Source organism: Lontra canadensis, unplaced genomic scaffold (assembly GCF_010015895.1).
Source record: "Lontra canadensis isolate GAN:19392208 unplaced genomic scaffold, GSC_riverotter_1.0 scaffold27, whole genome shotgun sequence".
In the NCBI taxonomy this organism is placed as follows: domain Eukaryota; kingdom Metazoa; phylum Chordata; class Mammalia; order Carnivora; family Mustelidae; genus Lontra; species Lontra canadensis.
In genome coordinates, this window is record NW_022631021.1 from 21,106,290 (window position 1) to 21,128,266 (window position 21,977).

At 43.0% G+C, this 21,977-nt stretch overlaps 1 protein-coding gene across 2 annotated transcripts in view; it reads right to left on the bottom strand.

Annotated features, from left to right (window-relative positions):
* The window catches only part of TFAP2D (transcription factor AP-2 delta), a 56,480-nt gene extending 51,023 nt beyond the window's left edge, over window positions 1-5,457 (bottom strand). The window contains exons 1-3 of one of the 2 annotated variants that reach the window (XM_032864561.1): window positions 5,255-5,457; window positions 3,731-4,228; window positions 109-169 (exon numbers count right to left, since the gene is read on the bottom strand). In XM_032864561.1, coding sequence (XP_032720452.1) covers window positions 109-169; window positions 3,731-4,228; window positions 5,255-5,293 — 598 coding nt within the window. In that variant the 5' untranslated portion in view covers window positions 5,294-5,457. Of the gene's footprint in view, window positions 1-108; window positions 170-3,730; window positions 4,280-5,254 lie in introns of those variants that run through there. The other variant, XM_032864560.1, reaches the window with a different exon arrangement.
* Window positions 5,458-21,977: the final 16,520 nt, after the last annotated feature.

Consider the following 21,977-nt stretch of genomic DNA (forward strand, 5'->3'; position numbering starts at 1 on the left):
GTAATTGTTTTCTTAATCATCAGACAAGGGATCCAATGCTTAAAAACACCACCAGATCTTCAAAGTATCACATGAGAGAAGAATGTTTCATTTTAACATGTCACTTACCTCTTCTTATCACTCCACCTTGACCATTGAGAACAAGTCCACACTGGGCTTCCACGGAGCCCTTAATAAAAGAAAAATAAACAAAAGCACTCAAACAGGTACTAATAGGTATGACCACATGAGTTAAGTCTTTCAATCTGCCCCATTCCTGAACCCCATATCCCTGTAGTAGACATTTAAAAGCAACCACTGAGATGGAACAAGTTTGGCAGCGCACATGATTTTAAGGGGAAAAAAAGTGCCAGAAAAACCACAATCTAAAAGTTGTATAAATCTTAAGGTATGTATTTTGCAGCACCATACAATATTACACTTCAAAGTACCTGAGTGCCTTTCATCTTGGCATAAGGGAATGATAAGCCCTTTGAGTCCCCATCAAGGTAGATAGCATATATACAGACAGTTTCCACGGCACTTTCTGCGTGGAGCAAATTACACTAAAAGTGTCAAGTCTGACACTGTGGGTTTCTGGGGAGCTCAGAGGAGCCATTTCAAGTGCAGCCTTCAAGATATCTGATGTTGGTTCTGCTTTACCACAGAAGTAGTAGTATCCTACCCAAAATATGCCTTAGAGAGGAAACACCTTCAGCTTCACTCACTGTAGATCTTCAGGCTCCTAATGGATTGAGGGATCATTTGAGCTGGGAAGAAGGAAAGGGTTTGCTGATTTTTGATAAAGAAAAATAAAATTTCTCTCTCTGTCTTTTCCCCCTGAGTTGAAATGTGTTAAAGGCTCATTTTCCTTTACAAACAAACGAGGTATTGGACATGAAAGAGGCCTTGAAGGGTGTTAACCTACCCAACAGCCCGTGAAGAGTTAAGTAAATGCGGAGAGAGTCGGTGCATAATAAAAACCCACTTTACAAAACAACCTTTACAGCCCTGGCTCCCTTTTGCTTCCCCATTTTCACCATATTGAGGCAGGCCTGTAAGACCCCCCTTTTCAACCTACTCACGAGCTCTTTCTTATTTTAAATGTTCTGCCTTAAAGTGATTATCAAATCAATATAAAAAAAAAACTTGGAGACTGAGCATAAATTAAAGCGGTGATGGGAAAAGGTGTGACAGTTTCCTTTGTTGGCCATAGCAAATCTTTTTAGGGGACTCAAAGATGGAACTGAAGCCACAAGACTGTTTGCATCTGTTAGGCAGACTTAGACCGCCCTGCAAACCATTGGACTTTCACTTAAAATTCTGTGCAGGGAAAAGTATATTTACATTTGTTGCATTTGAAATGAGGCATATGCTGATGAATGTTTTAAAAAGGAAGAAATAAAAGGAGAGAGACGGGTTTCTCCCACACATCCCCTCCCTATTTTTCTTTTTAAAAGTAGCTATTACTTTTTTTCTCTTTCTTTTTCATTCTGCCAACTAAGTCCAAGAGGAGTGCAAGAAAATAACTTACCAGATTTACAACTTGTTTCATATATATATATATAATATATATATACACACACACATATATAGCATATATATATACACACATACACAATGATATGTACATATGTAGATATGTCTATAGACATAGATACATAAATACATCACATATCATACTCTTCAACTTCTTCTAGGATGTTGGAGTGTTTCTCTCAGTATGAATATTCCCTCAGTATGACCAATAAACTAAAAAACTAAAAAAAAGACTATAAATATAAAAAAGACATAAACTGAAGAAAAGGTCTTAAAATATCTGAAATGTAGAAGGTAAAGAGCCTCGAAGCTCTCCAAGGGAGCGAACCACTCTCCCTCCCGTTCTCTGGCGCACTGTTAAGATGTTTATTTTCTCAGAAGAAACGAATCTTGGTCTCTACACTTAACAAACTTTTCCCCCTCATAAGTAAAACATGTTGTTTGGTCGGATGACATTGCATAAATGACCAGTTGAATGGCACTAAGTCGAAAATTGGATAAACTACGGTGTTCTTTTGCACGGGATTCGCCCTTTGTTTGGTGCTTGCAAATGTTCTAATCCCCTCTTTTGAAAAATGCCCGGCTTTGTGCCTAGCACAGAAAAAAAATTTGTACAGATACAAAAAAATCAGCAGCAGACGCGGCTATTAAAAGGAGTAAATAGGTTTTAGTTGAGCTAAGCATTGAATGGCAGATTTTTCCCCCCTTGAGACATAAGGGGATCCTTGTGAAAAATGTAAAAATGTTCTGAGCGTATAAAATAATTTTGTGAATATAAATGTAGAAAGTCAAGGTTTATGGAGCCAAATCTTTTTTCTTGTGTGCCGATCTTGTGCCCACGGCTCTTTGTTGGGACTGTAAGGGCTTTCACTTTAATTTTAAAATGATCCCTTGCTTGGAGGTAAATGAGAGGCAAAGATTTTCCGTGCGCAAAAAGGGATCTCTTACGTCTCCAACTTGTGCTCTTGGAGTATCTCCCCTTTCGTTATGGAACTGTGGAGAGGGTAGCCAGCTTTGTGCGGACTGAAAAAGTAGGCACTTAGTTACAGCTGTCCTTTCAGCCAGAAGAAGCTACAAATTCATGTCTTTTCAGTTCTTTTTTGGGATATTTGTGGGTTTATTTGTTTGCAATGTGGTTGTGGCAGTATGTCTGAAAAATTATAAATTCTATTGTTGGCAAAAAATGTGCAAAAATACATTAAGAAAAATGTAAGAGAGAGATCATCTGATTGATGGCCTCCACAGTATCTAGATTCCTCCCTCCCTCCCTCCCTTCCTTCCTCTCTTTTTGCTCTCTCTCTCATCCCTCCTTTCTTTTTCTCATTTCTTCCTTCCTTCTTATTTCTTTCCCTCCCCTCATTTATTTCTTAATTTCCTTCTTTTTAAGAAGTTACATCTTGTGTAGAAGTTAATAACCCGGTGAGAAAAATAAACTTGTGAATTACCCAATTGAGTGGTGGGATTGGGTCTCCTTAGACAGACTTGGGTTCAACTCCACAGCCTGGTGAAGTGCATTGTGCAGATTCTTTGATTGGTGTGAATTTTGAGACTTTCATTTGCAATTCTTTACTATCCACAGCAATATTAATATTCGGGGAAACTTTTGCCAGAGCCCAACAAAGTCGCAGTACAAACCAGCACCCCCCTCCCCAGTCTTAGTAAGTTTCCACAAGCTCTGTCTGGGACAGACACCTAAGACGCCGGCGGGTAGACCCAGCAAAACGCAGAGACTGAAGGTGCGATTGGTCATCATCTTATCGAGTCTTACTCGGAGTCCAGTCGGCTCAACCCAGCCTCCCCGATCTCCTCCGCCCCATCCCCTCAGGGACAGAAATGAGGATTCACAACCGATTTCTGTGCAGACCGACTGAAAGTGGGGGCCCCGCAGCTAGCCAGACTCCCGGGCGTCCAGGTGAAATGCCTTGATCCAATGAAAGTGACAGACTGGCGCACGCCTCCTCTAATTGTTTTGATAACTTTCCATAATAAGTGGTGTGTGTGTGTGTGTGTGAGAGAGAGAGAGAGAGAGAGAGAGACAGAGAGACAGAGAGAGGAGAAGAGAGGAGAGGAGGGAAGAGGAGAGGAGAGGAGAGAGGAGAGGAGAGAGTATAGAGGAGAGAGGAGAGGCGGCTTACAGTTAGAGCTTTAATGGTTCGGGAGGGGGAGGGAAAAGAGGGGAGGGCGCAGACAAATTCGCTGCATGCTTATTTACCTGCAAGTCGTCCGCTCCCGCGGCGGCCAGCCCCAGGCTGGGCCCTGGCAGGAGTCTTTGATCTGGGTGCATTCCATACTGAGAGCCATGGCTCATGAGGGACAGGTCGTGGCGGCGGTAGGCATCGAGGCAGCCCAGCTCCCGCCTCTGCTCGTCCAGGCAGGACGACTTGAGCGCCCGCGCATTGTGCAGGTTAATAAAGTCGGTGGGCTCCCCGTGGTGGATCTGCTGGTAGTACTGTTGCGAGTGGTGGAGCGAGTTCAGAGAGTAGGCGTCGGGGGTGACGGCCGGGTGGCTGTGCTGAAACTCGTAATGGAAGGACTGGTGGTGGAGCGGGGTGTATTGGTGGTTAGTGGAGAAGTAGGGGGACGCGAACTCGGTGCCGGTGGTGGAGTAAGTTAAAGGAGAGGAGGAGGAATAGGCGACAGTGGAATTGGCTACGGACTCCAGACAGCCAAGCTGCATCAAACGGTAGCTGTTTGATCCGTCGTGACGTATCTGGAAGGAAGAGGGGGAAAAGGGAGAGCAGAAAAACTTGAGGTTTGTCATTTTGCAACCGAGGCACCGCTCTCCCGGAGCCAGGAGCTTTCTCTGGCTCTACAAGGGGAGCGAGCACGCAGGGCTGGGGCCGAGCCTCAGCCCCGGCTCAGCGCCTTTGCCAAGGAGCCTTTGCGAGCAGGCGAACTGGGGGTGGGCGGCCTCGTCCTCACAGTCGAGAGGGCGGAAAAAAAATCCCCCACCCTATATAGGTGCGGGTGACACACCACACACACACACACACACACACACACGCGCGCGCGCACACACACACACACACACACACACAGCCCCTGCTTAACTTGCACAGGGAGCTGGGCGCTGAGAGCCAGGTTTATGCCTGACTCCCGGGCGCCGGGGAGCAGAACCCGAGTCCACACGCACAGAACGCTGGCGGGCGCCTCGCCACTGCAACCTTATCCCAACACCGGAATTCCGCGGCTGTCCTTGCTGAGCTGTTCCGCCAGAGCTGCTCAAAATCATTATCCATATATTTACAAAATCCAGTCTGTGCAAATCGTTCAACTTGTTCATTTCCTTAACCATTTGGGGCAAGGAATCCGACTCCCCTCTTTCTGCTTCACTTTCCTAGAATAAGCCCATTCCAAAGGGGTGCGTTGTTCCCCACCCCCCTTGTCCACCTACCGCCCCCCATCAATCTCTTTACTTTGCCTTTCTGAGTATCTTTTTTTCCATCTTTATCTCTTTCTCCTCACCCCCTCCTTCCTTTCTTTATTATTAGGATTATGTTTTCCCCCTCATTATGGCAAATGTTTCTTAACATGGCAGAGAGTTGCCCTTCCTGGCGACAGATGTCATAACGAACTTTCTCCCCTTTCCTTCCTTAACTTCTCCCGAAAGCCAGATTATAATTAAACGTAACGGTCCAATATAGATTAGAGACAGGGAAAGCTGCCACCACCGCAGCCACCGCCGCCGCCGCCACACACACGCGCGCTCAAAAAAAAAAAAAAAAAGTAATAATACCTCGGCATCGTGGACTAGTCCCGGAAAGGTAGTTGACATGTTGGGTTTCTCCGAAAGCTTACGATGCAATTTCCCTCTCCAAAAAAAGAATCGGGAAAAAAATCCAAACTTCTTGTATTTTCCAATTTTTTTTAAGGAAAAAAAAAAATGTTCTATAGATAGAGATCTAAATTGTAATGGCTTTGCCCGGATCAGATAGCTCCTTGCCTCGTACCCACTTAAAAACCTGTAGGAACAAAATTTTCCCTCTGCACAAAAGCAGCTCCCTGGAACAGATTTTGTACTTGCTGAGTATTTCTTTGGCTGATGTCGTAGGTCCCTTGGTAATATAGAAGTTTTGAAAATTAAGCATCAGCACTGAGAACTGGGAGGACAATAGGCAGAAGAGATTTATCCCAGGAGACAAGGAATAAATATTGTATCTTCGCCTAATAAGGAACTGGAGGTTCTTTCAACATTTTTATCCATTTTTTCCAACCTTTATCATGCTTTTCTATACCGACTGAGGTGGGGACTCATCTCTACAGAGAGCATTTGCACACATTTTATTGTGAAGATAAAGATCCAGCCCCGATATGTGTATATTAGAGATAGAAATATATATTAATTAAAGCTTCCTTTTACATGAGTAAGTGTTCATTCCTATTGGTTCCACTCCCTAGATGCTGAAGACTGCTTTTTCCAACAAGCACCCAAATCAATTTCACCCAGATTGGGGTGTCTGCCTTTACCCAAGTGGAAACAATATTGCTCTTTCCATATTTACATCGAATTTGGGTTCTTTTCCCTTTTTTGAAAGGCAACACCCTGTGGTAGCTTATACTTTCAGCAGCTTTTAAAATAAATAGCCAAGGTGGACAACCCCAACTTTTCATCATAAAGAAATGGTGTAACTGGCAATATATTTAAGAAAAATACAAGAGAATAAAGACGTGTCACAAGATTCTACATTTAGGTAAAACGTTGTCTTCCACTCCCCAACCCAGCCCATTTTCCCCCTCTTTTGTGTTTTGCTTTTTCCCTTTCTGAAACAGAGCTGGATTGGGGAGGAGGGTCTAGACCATTTAGCAGTGACACCAGGTATTTGAACACTACTACCCCCAAATAACCCTTAAATGTTTGAAAGTTATATTTTACAAAGAGAGGGCAGAAAGGAGGCAGTGCACACCTATCTCTGTTTCTTCGGTGGATTTCTTGACTTTCAAACAGTATTTGAGCTTTACTTCGTTCAATATTCAGCTTCCTGCACCAAGTGTTCCAGCACCTGGAGGGGGTAGGGGTGGCTACATGCCGGGAATACTGAGGCTTTGCAAGGTCCATTCTCCAACCCTATCCCGTCAGAACTGGCTGGCCCCACAGACTCTTCTCAGAGATAGAAGGAGTAATTTAGTCTTAATTGCCATTTCATTTGGTTAGCTTTTAAGTGTTTAAGCTGAGAAGGTGTCTTAATAATAAGCCGCAGGCAAACAGGCATGTGGCTTTTTTTTTTTTTTTTTTTTTTTTTAGGTCGGGGTTTGGGAGGGTTTATTAGGATCTGCTCATGCAGGCTAACTGGGGCTGTCACTCAGCGCTCTTTGCTTTATATAAATGGACAAAGGCACACGACAAGAATTGAAATGCACTGTCTGAAATGGAGATCCGTGATACTTCAGTCCTGCACAAGGGTCAGCCCCCAACATTTGCACCCTTTTTCAAGGTGCGCAAGCGCCCCCCCCCTTGAAATTCTATATTTTGGTCTAATGAAGTCAGGAGAATGAAAGCCCAGTGAAGATGAAAAGAAAGAATGCCCAACTTAATCTTTAAGCAGGAGGGGTAAGATGAGTGCCCTTGGCACCAGGGGCTGAATCCCAAAATGCTTGCAGCGGAATCTTTTGTTTGTCAGGACTGAGTGAGGCCTCTATATTCCACCCACAGAGGAAATAAAAAACCGTCTGCGGGAGCTGGAGCCGGCCCCCTTGGCCTTACCCCAGGAGCCCCCGCCTCTGCGAAGGTGTAACCCCTCTCACCACCACCAGCCCCCATCCTGGGAGGGGGTAGAATCCGCAGGTTATCTTGGGAATTGCCAGACGCGCTTTTCTAAGTAGATGATGTTGGTCTGAGCTCAAATGGAAAAGGATGGCCCCTTCTCAGACAAGCTGTAAACCCCTCCCCCAACTGCTCTACTGTCTGATACGTCTTCATTGAAGGCGAAGGGACCTTCTTTCCCCGGCTTACGTCCAGGCAGCAGACGCAAAACCCTCTCCCCTGGGAATGACTAGGAGGCTCAGGACGCGGTGGCCGCCTGCTCTGCCTGGTGTGCCAGCGCGTTTGGCCCCTGTGTTTGTCCCTGTCCCGGAGAAGATCCACACGCAGCCCCCGCACTGCTGACACTCTTGGTAATGAGCTCTGGCCTGGAGCTAGGTACATCCACAGAATGACCTCTAAATCCTTCTGGACATCACGGAAGAACAGGCAATCTGAACTCTCCATTCCACTACTTATCCCCATTTCGTTTTCCCGAGTGACTTCTAGATACCAAGACAAAAGATGTCCAGGGTTCATTTACTGTTTCTCGAACCTTTGTGGAGTTAGAGGAAACTAAAGATCTGGCAGAATGAGAAAAAACAAACTTTTATTTGTATTTAAAGGAAACGAAACTGGGAGGGTGAAGTGCGTCTCTTGGCTTAAGGGTCTACTTTGCCAGGGTCCACATCTGCCTTGAAAAGCTTTCTCCCCACTCCAGTGTCCCAGCTTCCCACACCAGCATCTGAACGGTAGGGAAACTCCATTTGGCCAACTGCTCCCTCTCGCCTCATCCCAACAAAAAGAAAAAAAAAAAAAAAAAAGCTGTCTGTCCCTGAAAGAAAAGTTGGGGAAATCATCCGCGCCATATGCACATACTGGTCAGCGCTCCCTTCCATCTGCTCTGGGGTTGCTCGGAGCGCCCCTTTTCTAAAGAAACTCATCGAGGCAGGTGTGTGGCTGCGCTTGTTGTGTGTGTGTGTGTGTGTGTGTGTGTGTGTGTGTGTGTGTTGCGCGCGTACGCGCGCGCGTGAGATTTGTTTCTGTCATTCTCCCCGCCCCCCACCATCTCCCCTTCCCATCCAATTAATAGTTTTGAGCAATTAGTAAGTGCCATCCTGCTTGACCCAAAGACTGAGCTTTTCAGCAAAGCTAATTCCTCTTTCTCTGCTTTGCCCTTTTTCGGGAGAGCGATTGGCCACACATTCTCCAGTGGGCGCTTAATTGAATTAACTGGCCACGGCGAGTTGGAGACATGGTGGGGCTCCCTGGAGAAACCGGTAGTGAGCATCCTAGCCTGAGCCTAAGGCCCGGCCAGCTCCCGCCCACTCGAGAGAGCTCATAAAAGCACAGGAGAACCCCCCGCCAGCCTCACGCCCTAGAAGCTGAAGAAGGGTCTCCCGTAACACACAGAGCTTATGTTCTGCCTTCTGATTCCATGCTCCACACCCCAGGAGGGATTGTTCTACTGCAGTCGCTTTAGGAATCTTCAATATATCTATATTATATCTATTATTATTAGTGTTATTAATCTATTATTATATTTTATATATATTAAATCTATCATTACTGTCTTAGTTAGGGTCCAGAGGTAGAAAAGACAGGTTATGAACTGTTTCTTACAGTTCAGATGCTGGTGTGGGAAGCTCAGGTCCGTTCCTGAGCTTCTGTGCTGGTATCATACAACTCACCTCAGTTGTCATCCAATCCCAAACATCTCTACTGAAAGAGTCCTCCACCCATTGCATTTTTGAAGTTGGTGAATAATTACCAGCAAACAAGTGTCTACCCTAACTTTATTAAACACGTTTCTCCTTTTCCTCCTCCTCTCCCACCCCCTTCTCCTCCCACCCTCCTCTTCTTTCTTTTTCCTACTTGGGATTTTCTTCACTCCTCCAAACAGATTTTGTGTGTTTTCCTGTTGTCTAAATAGATTTTCCTCACAAAATTGCCCGTATAATGCTAAATAAAATGGAGTAGAGATTGTAATTAATGCAATTATTTGGACACTTTTAACCCAAATTATTTCCTTCGATATATTCATTCATATGAATCAACCAGAGTATCTTCCTTCTCTCTTTTTCCTTTCTTCCTTCTTCCCTCCCTCCCTTCCTTCCTTTCTTCCTTACCCTTCCTTCCTTCCTCCCTCTTTAGAGACAGGTAGAAATGAGACTGAATCCATTAAACTTATGCCATATCAGGGCATGTGTGTACATTATCTAACAATGAAATTTAGTGTCTTCTTCTCCAGTGGGGCATGCAATTCCATAACCCAGACATGAATTGAGGAGATAATTTTCATGATTACAAAACCCGGCTTTGGAAGGATACTAGTATGGGGGAAAGAGCACTGAAGATCCAACATAGTAGGCAGACCTTCTTTCCACAAAGCAAAACAAGAGGTGTAGATCTCAATATCAGTACCTCTCCTAATCCTTCCAATCCTTTCCTTCCACTTTTTGTTTTGGATGCAGTACAGAGCAGGTGGGCCTTTAGAGAGCCTAAAGAAAGCCAATGACCGCTGTGTCCTATCTTTTTTCTTTTAACGTAAGTTCTGCACCCAGTGTGAGGCTTGAATTCAGGTCAGAGAGGTGCTCTGTCCTATCTTAGAGAGTCTGATTCTACTCTCTCTCAGGCACCCTTCCACCTGTTCTTGAGTCCCCTGACCCCTCCTTGCCCCCAGTGCCTCCATCCTGGCTGGATAAGCTTCTGAGCTCAGCCTGGGGTTCCTAGTGACAAACAGAGGGAGGTCTCAGGGCCGTCTGGGGGAGGGCGTCCAAGTTTCACAATCTCTCAGGATTTTAATGACAGTGGAAAGGTCTTATCCAAGGACTTCCTCTGGTTTGATTCCTCTAATCTCTCCCAATTATGGATACTGTGGGTAGATAGGCAGGGGCGGGGGGGGGGGGCAGTCCTTCAGGTCATTGAAAAGCAAACGGGTTGGGTCCAGGACACAGTATTCCCAACCCTGGATCATTCATTTTTTTCCTCATTAGTAATGAATGCAAGATGGAGAGAGAAGAGTGTTCCAAATATCAGGAAAATTCTGGTCAGAAGCCAAGAAGCTAAAACTTGGCCCAGTTAGTTACAAGGGCCAGGATATTTGAAGAGAAAAGGTTTGGGCAGGACGGGCATTCATGTGTAGGCACTCCAGGTGAAACCCCCCACCCCCCACCCCAGCTAAGAACGAATTGCTTGCCTTTCCTACTTCTATTAGCCTAAGCTGATGCTGACCCTGAATGTCTTTTTCCAGTCAGGATGTGATAATTCTTCTGCCTTCTCTTGGTATCTTCCCCCCCCCTCCACTTTCAACAACAGAAGGACCCCTTTGCGTAAAATGTTACCTAATTCCAAACGAGAAAAGGCAGACCATTTTAAAAAACAGCTTTGGGGTATTTAAGGGAAATTAACATTTCTGACAGACTCTTCAGTCATTTCAGTTTAAGGGTTGTCATTGATTTTTCTAAATTCCTTTTTCTTACTTACTTTTTTTTTTTTTTAAACCTCCTTCCGCACGACCCTACCCCGCCCTCCGCGCTGTTTGTCAAAAGCCTAACGCGGATCTGTATTCCGCTTCAGCTTTGCAGCCGACAGGCAACACGGATTCCATAATCGTACAGAGAAGATGCATTTGCAAGCAATTAAAAAGCCTTGCGAATGTATTAGTCGAAAATTAAATAGAGGAATTCGCGTCTGAAATCTTCTCTTTGATAACAATGCAAGTTGGAGCCAAGGCCCTCACGCGAGAGGGCAGCCTCCTCTCCCTTCTGCCTCGGCTGCCGAGTGGGACCCAGGCAGGGCACCGGCACCGGCTCGCGCACCCTCTCCGCGCGGCCCGGGCGCCGGGGGAGCCGGTCTAGACAGCCCGGCGGCGTCCTGAGGGGCACTCACCCCTGGCAGCCGCGGGAGCCCAGGAGCGCACGGCGCCCCGGAGGCTTCCTGGCTCTTCAGCTAAGGTCCTGCTCTCTCGGGGGAAACTTGCTCCCTTCCGCAAAGAACTGCGTGAGTTCACAAAGGGCCGCGCTCTGTCCTCCTCCGCGCCCCCAGTATTTCAGTGTTTCACCTTACCGGGCGCTGGGGGTGTTTGAGGCTTTCGGGTCGTCCATGGAGCCTTCCTTCGCTAAGCACCTTTGCAAGTATTGACTCATTTGATCCCGAGAACACTCTGGTCCCCACAACGCAAGGAGGGAGGATTTGCATAGTTATTACTTTGTTTTTGTAGAGCAAAGAATAACAACAAAGTAATAGCAGGAGCCGGCATTTATGGAGCACTTGCTGTTTTCAGACTCCTTACAAGCATTAGGTCGGTTAATCCCGACAACAGTCCTAGGAGGTAGGTAGAGTGTGTGCTAATATTAGTCGGAGGTGCGGCAGGGTAAGTGCCCCTCCCAGAGGAAACTGAGGCACTTGGCAGTTGCTCAAGATTCTTTCGCCTCCGCAGGTTAGGCAAGCCTCCAGAAAGTGAGGCTTAAAAGGGTAGGAGTGATCGCCCCGGTGTCCTACTACTACATCTTCTGGCCCGTGCTGTTGAATGGAAACTTTTCCAGAGTTTTCATTTCTTCCTTTGTATCTCTCAGTTTTAGACTCCTGACGGTCGGAAACCACCCACCTGAAGGCCCTGTCTAGGTTTCCTTTGTAGTAAGAGATGCGCCACCTTGACACCTTCTGGGGGAAGCCTTTCGGACTCCCGAGGCCTCAAATCTGGCCTCCCTGATCTCACCTCTCTCTTCTCTGGTGGCGACTGTGTGCTGGCCTCCCTGAGCCTATCCCCTGTCCTGGAGTGCCGGCCTGGGGCCCTAGCCCTGGGAGTCAGTGGTTCTGGCCTGTGGAGAGTGTGGAAGACAGCCTGAGTGAGGACGCCTGGGACAAGCGCAGGGTCCTGCCAGTCTCCCTCAGCACCTGCTCCCAGGCAAGGTGGAGGGTGCCTCTCTGTGGATCCAGCGCTAGACACCGGGACCCCTGCCTCACCCGTGCAACCACAGGGCATGGGGCTTCAACCCCGATTCTATCTCAGCCAGTTACTTAATTTTCTCGCTTGTAAAACGGGAAAAAGACTATGAACACTTAGCTTATCAGAACACTATGACGCTCAATTGAATATATAGATCTCTGATCAGCCGGGGCTGAGGGAAGCTCTTAAGAAATGTTGGGTGTTATTATTTGGAAGGAGGGGGTGTTGTTAAGGAGGTAACGGAAGAGAAACGTTATTAGGGCAAACTAACTTCCCTAGAGTTGGTCTTTGCAGTCCTTGGACAGATGGCAGCAAAGAAAATCCAGCTGGGGGAGATGTAGGAAGTCATCGGGTCTTAGCCTTTTTGCTCAAGTCACACAGCTAAGCAAGTGACAAGGCCAGGGCTGGGGCTAGAACTTAGAAGCTTGCATCACTCGGTTCAAAGTCTCTCACTCAATATCTAGGGAATGGACAGCTTAGTCCCCCTTCCACGCACCCCACGCATTCCTTATCCTTTATGGCTAATTATTTCCAGTGTTTGCTCCTGGATTAATGAATATTTTGGTCTTTTAAAACTTTGAGTTTCATTTCTTCCTCTCTTCTTCTCTCTCTTTCTTCCCTTCCCTTCCTCTCTCTCCTTCCCCCTCTCCTTTTTTTTCTCTCTACTTCTTTCTTTTCCTCCTTCTCCCCCCCCTCCCCAACTTTTGCCCCAGGGCCCTCATACACACGCCCTCCTGGGATTCTGCTCTGGTTTAGTTCCCTTCCTTCCAGTGCCCACAGGTTTCTGCCTCTCTTGGGCATTTTCTCAGTAACATGAGGGCTGAGAGATTGTGTGTGTTTCTCCATTTGTAATACTTCAAGTTCTGGTCACTCTAGTACATATCTCATTGTCTACCTTCTAACTGACCCCTGTTGATGTGTCTGGTGGCTGACCCCAAGCCCCTGCCTCTTCTCCCTGTTAGTAGCCTTGAGGAGCTTTGAGGCAATCAAGGTCTCCAGTTACCTTTTTTTTTTAAATCCCTGAAACAGCTTTGTCTTCCTCTTCTGTCAATTACCCCAGCACGCCTCTCAGAGGTCCCGTTTATTTTTCCATTGACCTTTTCTTCCTTATGTACTGGAACAATGCCTTATTATTTTATTTATCTTAATCTCTGGTGCAATCGCCCTTTATTCTTCAACTTGGCTGTGCTAGTGTTTGCGTTTACACTTTCTTGACTTCATTATGTAATCTTGCTGAATCTCCACGCTCTGTGCATGCTGTTTAGACCTCACGTCTGTCTTTTACTTACCCTTGAATAGTTTTGTTTTGAAACTCCTGGTCCATCCATATTTACCTTATTCTTTTGTTTCCTGCTATCTGTCTGCTGCCTGGAATGTTCAGGGACATTGTCCAGAAATGTGTACCTGTTCTGCCTTATTACGTATCTTACCTAACAGGACATACAATTAAATATTTTTTTCCTGCCTTGGCCCTGCCATTTTTGGTCACCTGAGGTAATGTCCCTCCCAAGTCACTTCTGGTCATAGGAATCATATGGGCATTAGACATTTGCTAGAATGAATTTATCTCTTTTGATTTCCCTCCACTTTTGAGCAAGTAGAGGATGGCGAAGGATGCATAGATTCTGCCACTGATTGGCTCTGTGACATCAGGCAAGTCACTTAACCACTCTGCTCCCTTTCATGGATGGTTTATAGTAAATATATATTCATATATATATTCATATATATATATATATATATATGGCTAAATAGATGCAAGTCAACTTTGTAATTGGTAATGAACTTTAAAATGATTAGGTAAGATTTATTTCTGCAAATTACCTTCCTGCTGGTAGGCCAGCGCTTCTCATGGGTTTGTATCAATCCTAAAATGATGAAGAGTATTGCTTCTCTTCCATGACCCATCCTTTCCAACACTAAATTCTGGTTTGTCTGTCTTCATTGTTAACATTTCTACTGATTTCCATGTCAGAGTACTGTCTTTTTGCCGTCTAGATTCAGAGGGGACAACTTTGCTCAGGCCTCTTCTTCATTCTGGTGCTATGAAAAGCCTTGAGGGAACTTACAGGCATACTCCCAAATCCTCTCTGTCTCTGAGTGTTCTCTGCCAAGGATGGAGGTAGCAATCCCAGAAACACCCTATCACCCTTGCTGCCCTCTGGTCATCCTCTCACTATTGGTATTTTTTCCTGCTCTCAATCGCTCCCTTTCTCTCTCTTTGTCCTCAGATAAAGCATCTTTAATGAAGAAATCACTGCAGAAAAGAAGATAACCCACTCTAATGATTCTTGGAATCTTGTCCCCTTGGGAGTATCATGTCCATCTGGCTGGGAAAAGGGCATGTCATGGAACGTCCATTTTAAGAAGTTCAGTGAAACAGGGATGGTACAGGTTAATGTAAATCCTCAGATGTAAAAATAACATCTCTCAGGCCCTCCTTTTGGAAAATTAGAGACTAAATCTAGCATTGAGACTTCTCTCTAGTATAAGACACTGGGAACACGTATAGACTGTGATGTATTAAATATGTACCACATATTAGAAATATCAGTAATGAGTGCAGACATTCTGATAAATAATACAGTGTAAGGTTCTTTGTATGATTGAACACTATCTACTTCTCATATATTTATGTGCCAGCAGTTAAGGAGAACAGGTTTCTTTCCCTAGTTAAATACATTGAAACAGCATTAGTCTTTGAGGAGTGTGTTCCAATCTGAATGCTAAGATTTAGATGGTGACAAACTAAACACCTGTAGATGCTCTGTGCTGGCACAGCCAGTTTTGACTTAGAGGAGGAAGCTCTTCCATTAATTATCTGGACTCTGGCAGGGGAGGAGGAGTAGGGATGCAGAATGTTAGAGAGACATCATTTTAATGCATTTTTCATTTACAAGGTCAAGTGTGTCTCAGGTACAGTTGAAGGCAAAATTCAAAATCCTTGAGATGTAGGAATTGTATATTTTGACAATGTGCTTATTTACCACCATTATGTAGATTATGGTGGCCAGAATAACCCCAAAAGCTTTTATTTTCAAAGGTCCAGGATTTCAAATTGTTCATGCTAACACCTTTCTCTCCCTTTTCACAATCAAGAAACCAAAGATCACTCCAAAATCTCTGATTTTCTGTAGAACATGGAACCTACTCCTATTTCCACAGAAAAGTAAGACTACTGGCCTCTTAAGAAATAAGTATAGAAAGTTCATCCTGTCCCTTCCCAAGGTGGTATATCTAGCACGAGACAGAGGCTATTTAATGATTCTTGCTAGGTTGGGAAGAATGCCCCTTGGGTGGCTTGGAATGACAAGAGTTAAGGTTCCTATGACACTGTAAAATCCATTCTCAAGAAGTGATTCATTGACTGGAAATCAGGAAATGTAAAAGGATAGGGAGGTGTTTCACCCACTTTATTTAACTGCTCATGGAACTACACCTTAATGTGAAAAATTGGGTCATCTTGACACCTAATTACAGAACTCTTTACCATGAAGTCAGTACATTACATTATAGGGAAAAGATATAATAAAAAGAGGGACCAAAAATATCCAGAGTTCCTTTTAGCAGTGAAACTTGCACAAACTTTTTATTCTACTGATAAATGTCCTCAGTCAATGTGAGTCTCTAGCAAATGGACACAATTAATTTCAAATTGTTTATAATCATACTGCTTTATGCCTAGCTGTATGAGGTTATGGAGTGCCATTATGGACCGAATTGTTCCCTCCAAAATTCATATATTAAATCCCTAACCCCCAATGTGACTATATTTGGAGATGGGGCTTTTAAGGAGGTAATTAAGGTTGTATGAGGTCATAACAGCAGGGCCATAAGGTGGGTGGGGAAAGGAGTAATTGGGTGATGGGCATTAAGGAGGTCACGTGATATAGTGAGCACTGGGTGTTATACGCAACCGATAAATTATTGAACATTACCTCTGAAACTAATGATGTATTATATGTTGACTAATTGAATTTAAATAAAAAAAAAAGAATGGGGCCCTAATCCAATATTACTCACATCTTTCTAAGAAGAGGAACAAGAACCAGGAATGTGTACCCACAGGGGAAAGACCATGTGAGGACACAGCAAGAAGGCAGCCAAGCCAAGGAGAAAGGCTTCTGCTGACCCCCGATCTTGGACTCCAGCCTCCAGAGCTACAAGAAAATAAGTTTCAGTTATTTAAGCCTCCAGTCTGTGATATTTTGTTATGGCAGCCCTAGCAAACAAATACAATCACTTCGATAAAAAACTAAACTACTCTACCCCCCAACCCCGCATAACCCCACAAATGGCTTCTGACATCCAGGAGTTGAACTAGTATTATCAGCCTGTTGCTACAGGGTGGCCTAACTCATGCTCAGGTGTTGGTGTTCTGTTGAATACAAACCATCTCGCAGAACATCAATGTTATACAGGGCCTCTCTGTGACCATGACAGATTTAGAGGAATGCAAGACTACTCTGCAATCATGTCTGAACACAGACAAGACATGAAGATTGTTCACACCTGGAAATACCCAACATACTCCTTTCCTGGCTAATGGCTAATGGAAGGGACTGCTGCTTCTTTACTAATTATAGCTTTTGCTTTAGTCTTCCCTCAGTGTAAAATGTTTATTGGGATACCTAATCACACAATTTCACCCTCTTTCTGAGAACACTCAATCCAGTGTGAACCTCTACTTCCTTGGACCATTCCTGGAAAAACTCAACCGAAGTTCAAATCCTATATGATCCTTTCTAGCCCCCTTTATTAAGATGTTATGATTGTTATGTTCCAAGATTCTCTATGAGGTGCATACAAGTCATAAACCCAATTTCTTCAACTATAGGTGTGTGTTTGGTGATTTTAGCTAGAAGACATTGGCAATTTGAAATAAAGTTAGTCTAAATTGAGCTGTGCTGTGAGTATAAAATACACAGCTGATTTTCATATACTTATTTGAAAAAGAAAAATTTAAACATATCAAAACTTTTGTATTGATCATAATGATAATATTTTGATATATTAACAAATACGTTATTAAAAGGAAATTTACTGGTTCTTTTTTTTCTTTTAAAAGTATTAGTACTAGAATTTTTAAAATGACTTATGCGACCTGCATTTTATTTCTGTCGAGCAGCACTGGTTTATAATGTCCCAAGAAATGTCAATCCTTGGCAATTCTGACCATGGGGAGTTTGCTATTTTTTTTTTTTTTCTTTAAAGGAGTTTATTAGTCAGATTAGGACATGCTGCACTGTGGTAACAAATAACTCCCAAATCTCTGTGTATTAACACAACACAATTTATTTCCCTCACACATACAGTTCATTGTGGATCTGGACACCTCACCAGGGCTATTATTCTCCATATGGAGGTTCAGAGATCTAGTGCGATCTTTATCTCTGCATTATCACAAGATTATGTTAGGGAGGGGTCTGGAGGTTCTGGCACAAGTAAATAAGTTCTTTGTTGCAAGCCAGAGCCAGTCATGAGGCTGTGGTTAACTACAGGGCAAGGAGAGAACGTAATCTTCCCACATACTGAGGAGGTGGGGAGAACTACAACTGAGAAACAATAGTTACATTTCCCATATGGAAATAGAATGCGTGTTCTAGGTCTTAGTTTAACAAAAATGTGTGATATATTTGATATATGCCTAATATATTTTATTTTGGAGACTTTGACTCAGATGATATTAGCACTGATATTGAACATACCATCAAAAAGATTCCCAAATTTTCCAACTCATATTTCTGTGAAAACATCTTAATGTTTCAAGGCACTTAAATGGATGCAATGTGTGATTACTGATAGCTCACAATTCCTTACATCTTTTTCTTATACCCAGATGAACTTTTTTTTTTTTTAAGATTGTATTTATTTATTTGACAGACAGAGATCACAAGTAGGCAGAGAAGCAGGCAGAGACGGGTGGGGGAAAGCAGGTTCCCTGCTGAGCAGAGGCCAGACTCGCTTGATCCCAGGACCCTGAGATTGTGACCTGAGCTGAAGGCAGAGGCTTAACCCACTGAGCCACCCAGGTGCCCCCCAGATGAACTTTAAAACAAAGTTAAAATCTTGTTTGAAAGCAGTGTGCCAGTGGAATAAATAGAAGAAACTTTTCAAGATCATTGATATTTTTAAGTTGGTTGATCAGGCTCTATGTCCATCCAAATCTATGAATCTATTTCCATCTCTCTTATATACATACTTGTATATACATGCACACTCATATATATATACACCCACATATATGTATATATGCATACATGCATGCAGACATGTATTACTTTCTTTAACAAGGTTTTATAACATTAAAAACGAATGTGATCCTTGAGATTTCATTAGTTAGAATCCTCCCATCTGCAGAAAGGATTCCTAAAATGCAGGCAAACTTGCCTTTATCTTCAAAGGTTTCCTCCTAGCATCAGAAAAGTTGTTTGTAGTAAGCCCAGGGGAGGGAGGAGGGCCTGACAAGCTTTCTCCTCCCCTTTTGTGGCTGAACTGAGAAAGCTTCTAGTATAACTAATTTTACCAATATAGATCAGTAGGTTAATTTCTGGAGGAGGCAAGCCTATGGCTGTGTGGGATATAAGGAAAAATGGGGAGTCAGCACTTGATTTCACTCTCCTGGCCTCTTTTCTCTCCTGTCTTCAGGGTCTGCCACTGCCCTCTTAGACTGCTAGCCCCCAGCGCACAGCCTAAGAGAAAGGAGCTGTCCGTTCAGTACCAGGACCACGTGCAACCTGCCCGCCAAAACACAAAGAACTGAAATATTAATTAAAAAAAGCCAATCTGCTCAATCCTCCGCCCGCAGGCAGGCTCTAACGGAAAACCGCATATGCTTTCCCTTTCTCCTCAATAAATCTTCATGTGGGCATTAAAATACCTAAAAGGATTAGTCATTAAATGCTTGTACATTTGGCTTAATTCGCAAGAAACTGTATGTCACAGGGTTACATCAGAACTGCAGTTTAATCTAATTTGCAGTATTTGTGTAAATGCTTCATTTCTTCTGCTGATTGTTACAGAGGATAATATTAATATCCCAAGTGTCCAGAGGGAGAAGGTTAACACACCAGCACGGAAATGAGCTGGATGATGACTGATGTATAAAAATATCAAAGCTTCTTTTAAGGTAAAACACAGAAAAGAATAAATGGGAGTGTGGCTTTTCCTCCTCAACCTGCATTTATTATTGTTATTTATTATTTGATCCTCAGGTAATAAGGAAAATGCATTTTTTGAAAAGGATTTTTGCACTTCAGTTGGGTAGGCTGTCCTACATATTGTATTCAAAAGCTGTCTATATGGAAACAGTGGCACAACTCTTCAAAGGATTTAATTGCAGAATCATTCTTATTTTCTTCTGAGACATTTCTGTTGTAGCAACAACAACCAGTCCAGTTATACGAGCCATCCCTTTCCCCACCCCCTGCCAAACATTTCTTCTTTCACTGAGCTACTGGAGCATGCACTGTTGTCTGTATTAGGCATCTACATCTGGCACTGATAATTTACCTTTTGTTGCTCCTACTTATTTTTGTACACAGTTCTTAAAATTTTACTGGACACTAAGTCCCCAAGCAAAGGGGATCAAAACCCTAACACTATCTAGAAAAATAACTGTATTCCTTAAATACACGTTTATTGATTAACTACTCTGTGGGAGCACTCTGCTGGTTTTTACTCATAGAGTATTTTCTGAAATTATTTTTTGTTTACATATTGGAGACTCATCCCAAATTAATGAAAGAAGCCCTTAATTTGGGTTGATTCTTGCTTTCTTTTGCCTGAATGCTCATAGAATACAAGCTATTGTACTTATTAAATGCATTTAAAAAAAATCAAGGTTTGCACCAATTTTAGTAGAATTCATTTTTAAGAATTCAACAAGATATTTGAATATGAAGGCAACGTTTGAGTGCCCAAACTTTATCTACTGGTAAAAAGTAGCCTTAGACAGGAGTCCGTTTCAATTTAAGTTTTTCCTTTGTCCATGATGTACTGTATGACATAGACAATAGGGCCGTAAAGACTCTATTGATACATTGTGCAGGTGGTGAGAAAAGAAGACAAATGCACAATTTGAGTCATTCCTTGGAATAGAAGAAGTTTTTTAAGGTATTTATAATTGAGTCAGTGTGTATTATTATTCATGACAGATAAGTGAATGTCTGTCTATTGTGGTAAAAAGGGCACATTGTGTTAAAAAATACACTTACAGACTTAGATGTTTTTTCTATTCTTGGTTCAGTCACTTATTTTCACACCCGTAGTAAATCTCTTGGTCTCTGATCCTTATCTCTTATGTTAAGCAGGTATATCAGGCACCTTTAAGATTTCTTCATGTTCTGACCTTCTATGAGTATAACTGAGCACCTTCAACTTCTGAAGTTTTCATTCCATGTCCTATCATGACATTCTTTTTTTTTTTTTAAAGATTTTATTTATTTATTTGAGAGAGAGTGAGAGTGGGAGAGAACATGAGAGGGGAGAAGGTCAGAGGGAGAAGCAGACTCCCTGTGGGTCCACGAGCCCGATGTGTTACTTGATCCCAGGACTCCGGGACCTGAGCCGAAGGCAGTGGCTTGACCAGCTGAGCCACTGAAGCACCCATGACATTCTTTTTTAAGTTAAAAGGTATCACCTTTGGTGTGGCTGTCTGGCTCAGTTGGAGGAGCATGTGACTCTTGATCTACATGCTGTGAGTTCAAGCCCCACATTGGGTGTAGAGATTACTTAAATCTAAAATCTTAAAAAAGGCATGTCTTATTTGAGTCACTCTTTTTAGTTTGTTTCAAATACAGATAAATAATACCGAAATTTTGGTCAACAATTAGAGTTGAAATCATCAGATTATTTCACCTTTTACTTATTTTCTCTGACAATTTATGGTTTATCTGTTATTTTTACTCCCATCTCCTTTATCTTGTATTATTATTGAATAATGAATTCTTTGTTGAAACATAAATGATTATTATTGCTCTCTTAATTGTCAATCAGGGTCATGATGATTTATTTATCATCAAAATTTTGTATTTATTTGAAGAGACTGAATATACAAAATTAAACGGAGTATCAGCTGTTAAAGTTGACTAGTTAACTTAGTATTTTACCCTCTGTTAGATGTAAGTTTAACATATTAATTCTCAATAATTCAATTAAATTCTAAAAAATTAAGTAAACACCTATTTTATTTATACCTAATATCTCATTAGATAGTAAGGAAGGCATTAAGAAGTGAATAAAGCATAATTTTCAGAATTTGAGGGACTTACAATCCAGTTGAGGAAATAATACTCACATGTAAAATCAATTATATGAATGGCAGTCAATTACATGAATGGCAAAATGTAACAAATGTGACATAGTAACGTGGGGCAGAATGGTTTAGGTTAGTTTCCTGGGACTTGGTGGGGAGAGGCGTTCTAAAACAACATGGTCATAGCCTAAGCATTGATATATGGCATTAAAAATCAAAGTTACAGGGGCGCCTGTGTGGCTCAGTGGGTTAAGCCTCTGCCTTCAGCTCAGGTCATGATCTCAGGGTTTTGGGATCAAGACCCGCATTGGGCTCTCTGCTCAGGGGGGAGCCTGCTTCCCCCTCTCTCTCTGCCTGCCTCTCTGCCTACTTGTGATCTCTCTCTCTCTGTCAAATAAATAAATAAAATCTTTAAAAAAAATCAAAGTTACAGAATCATAATAATTAGTTCACATTTTCTACCTCTAACTCTTGTTTGGCAAATAATTTTTTTTTCTCCTTTTATGCTAGAATGA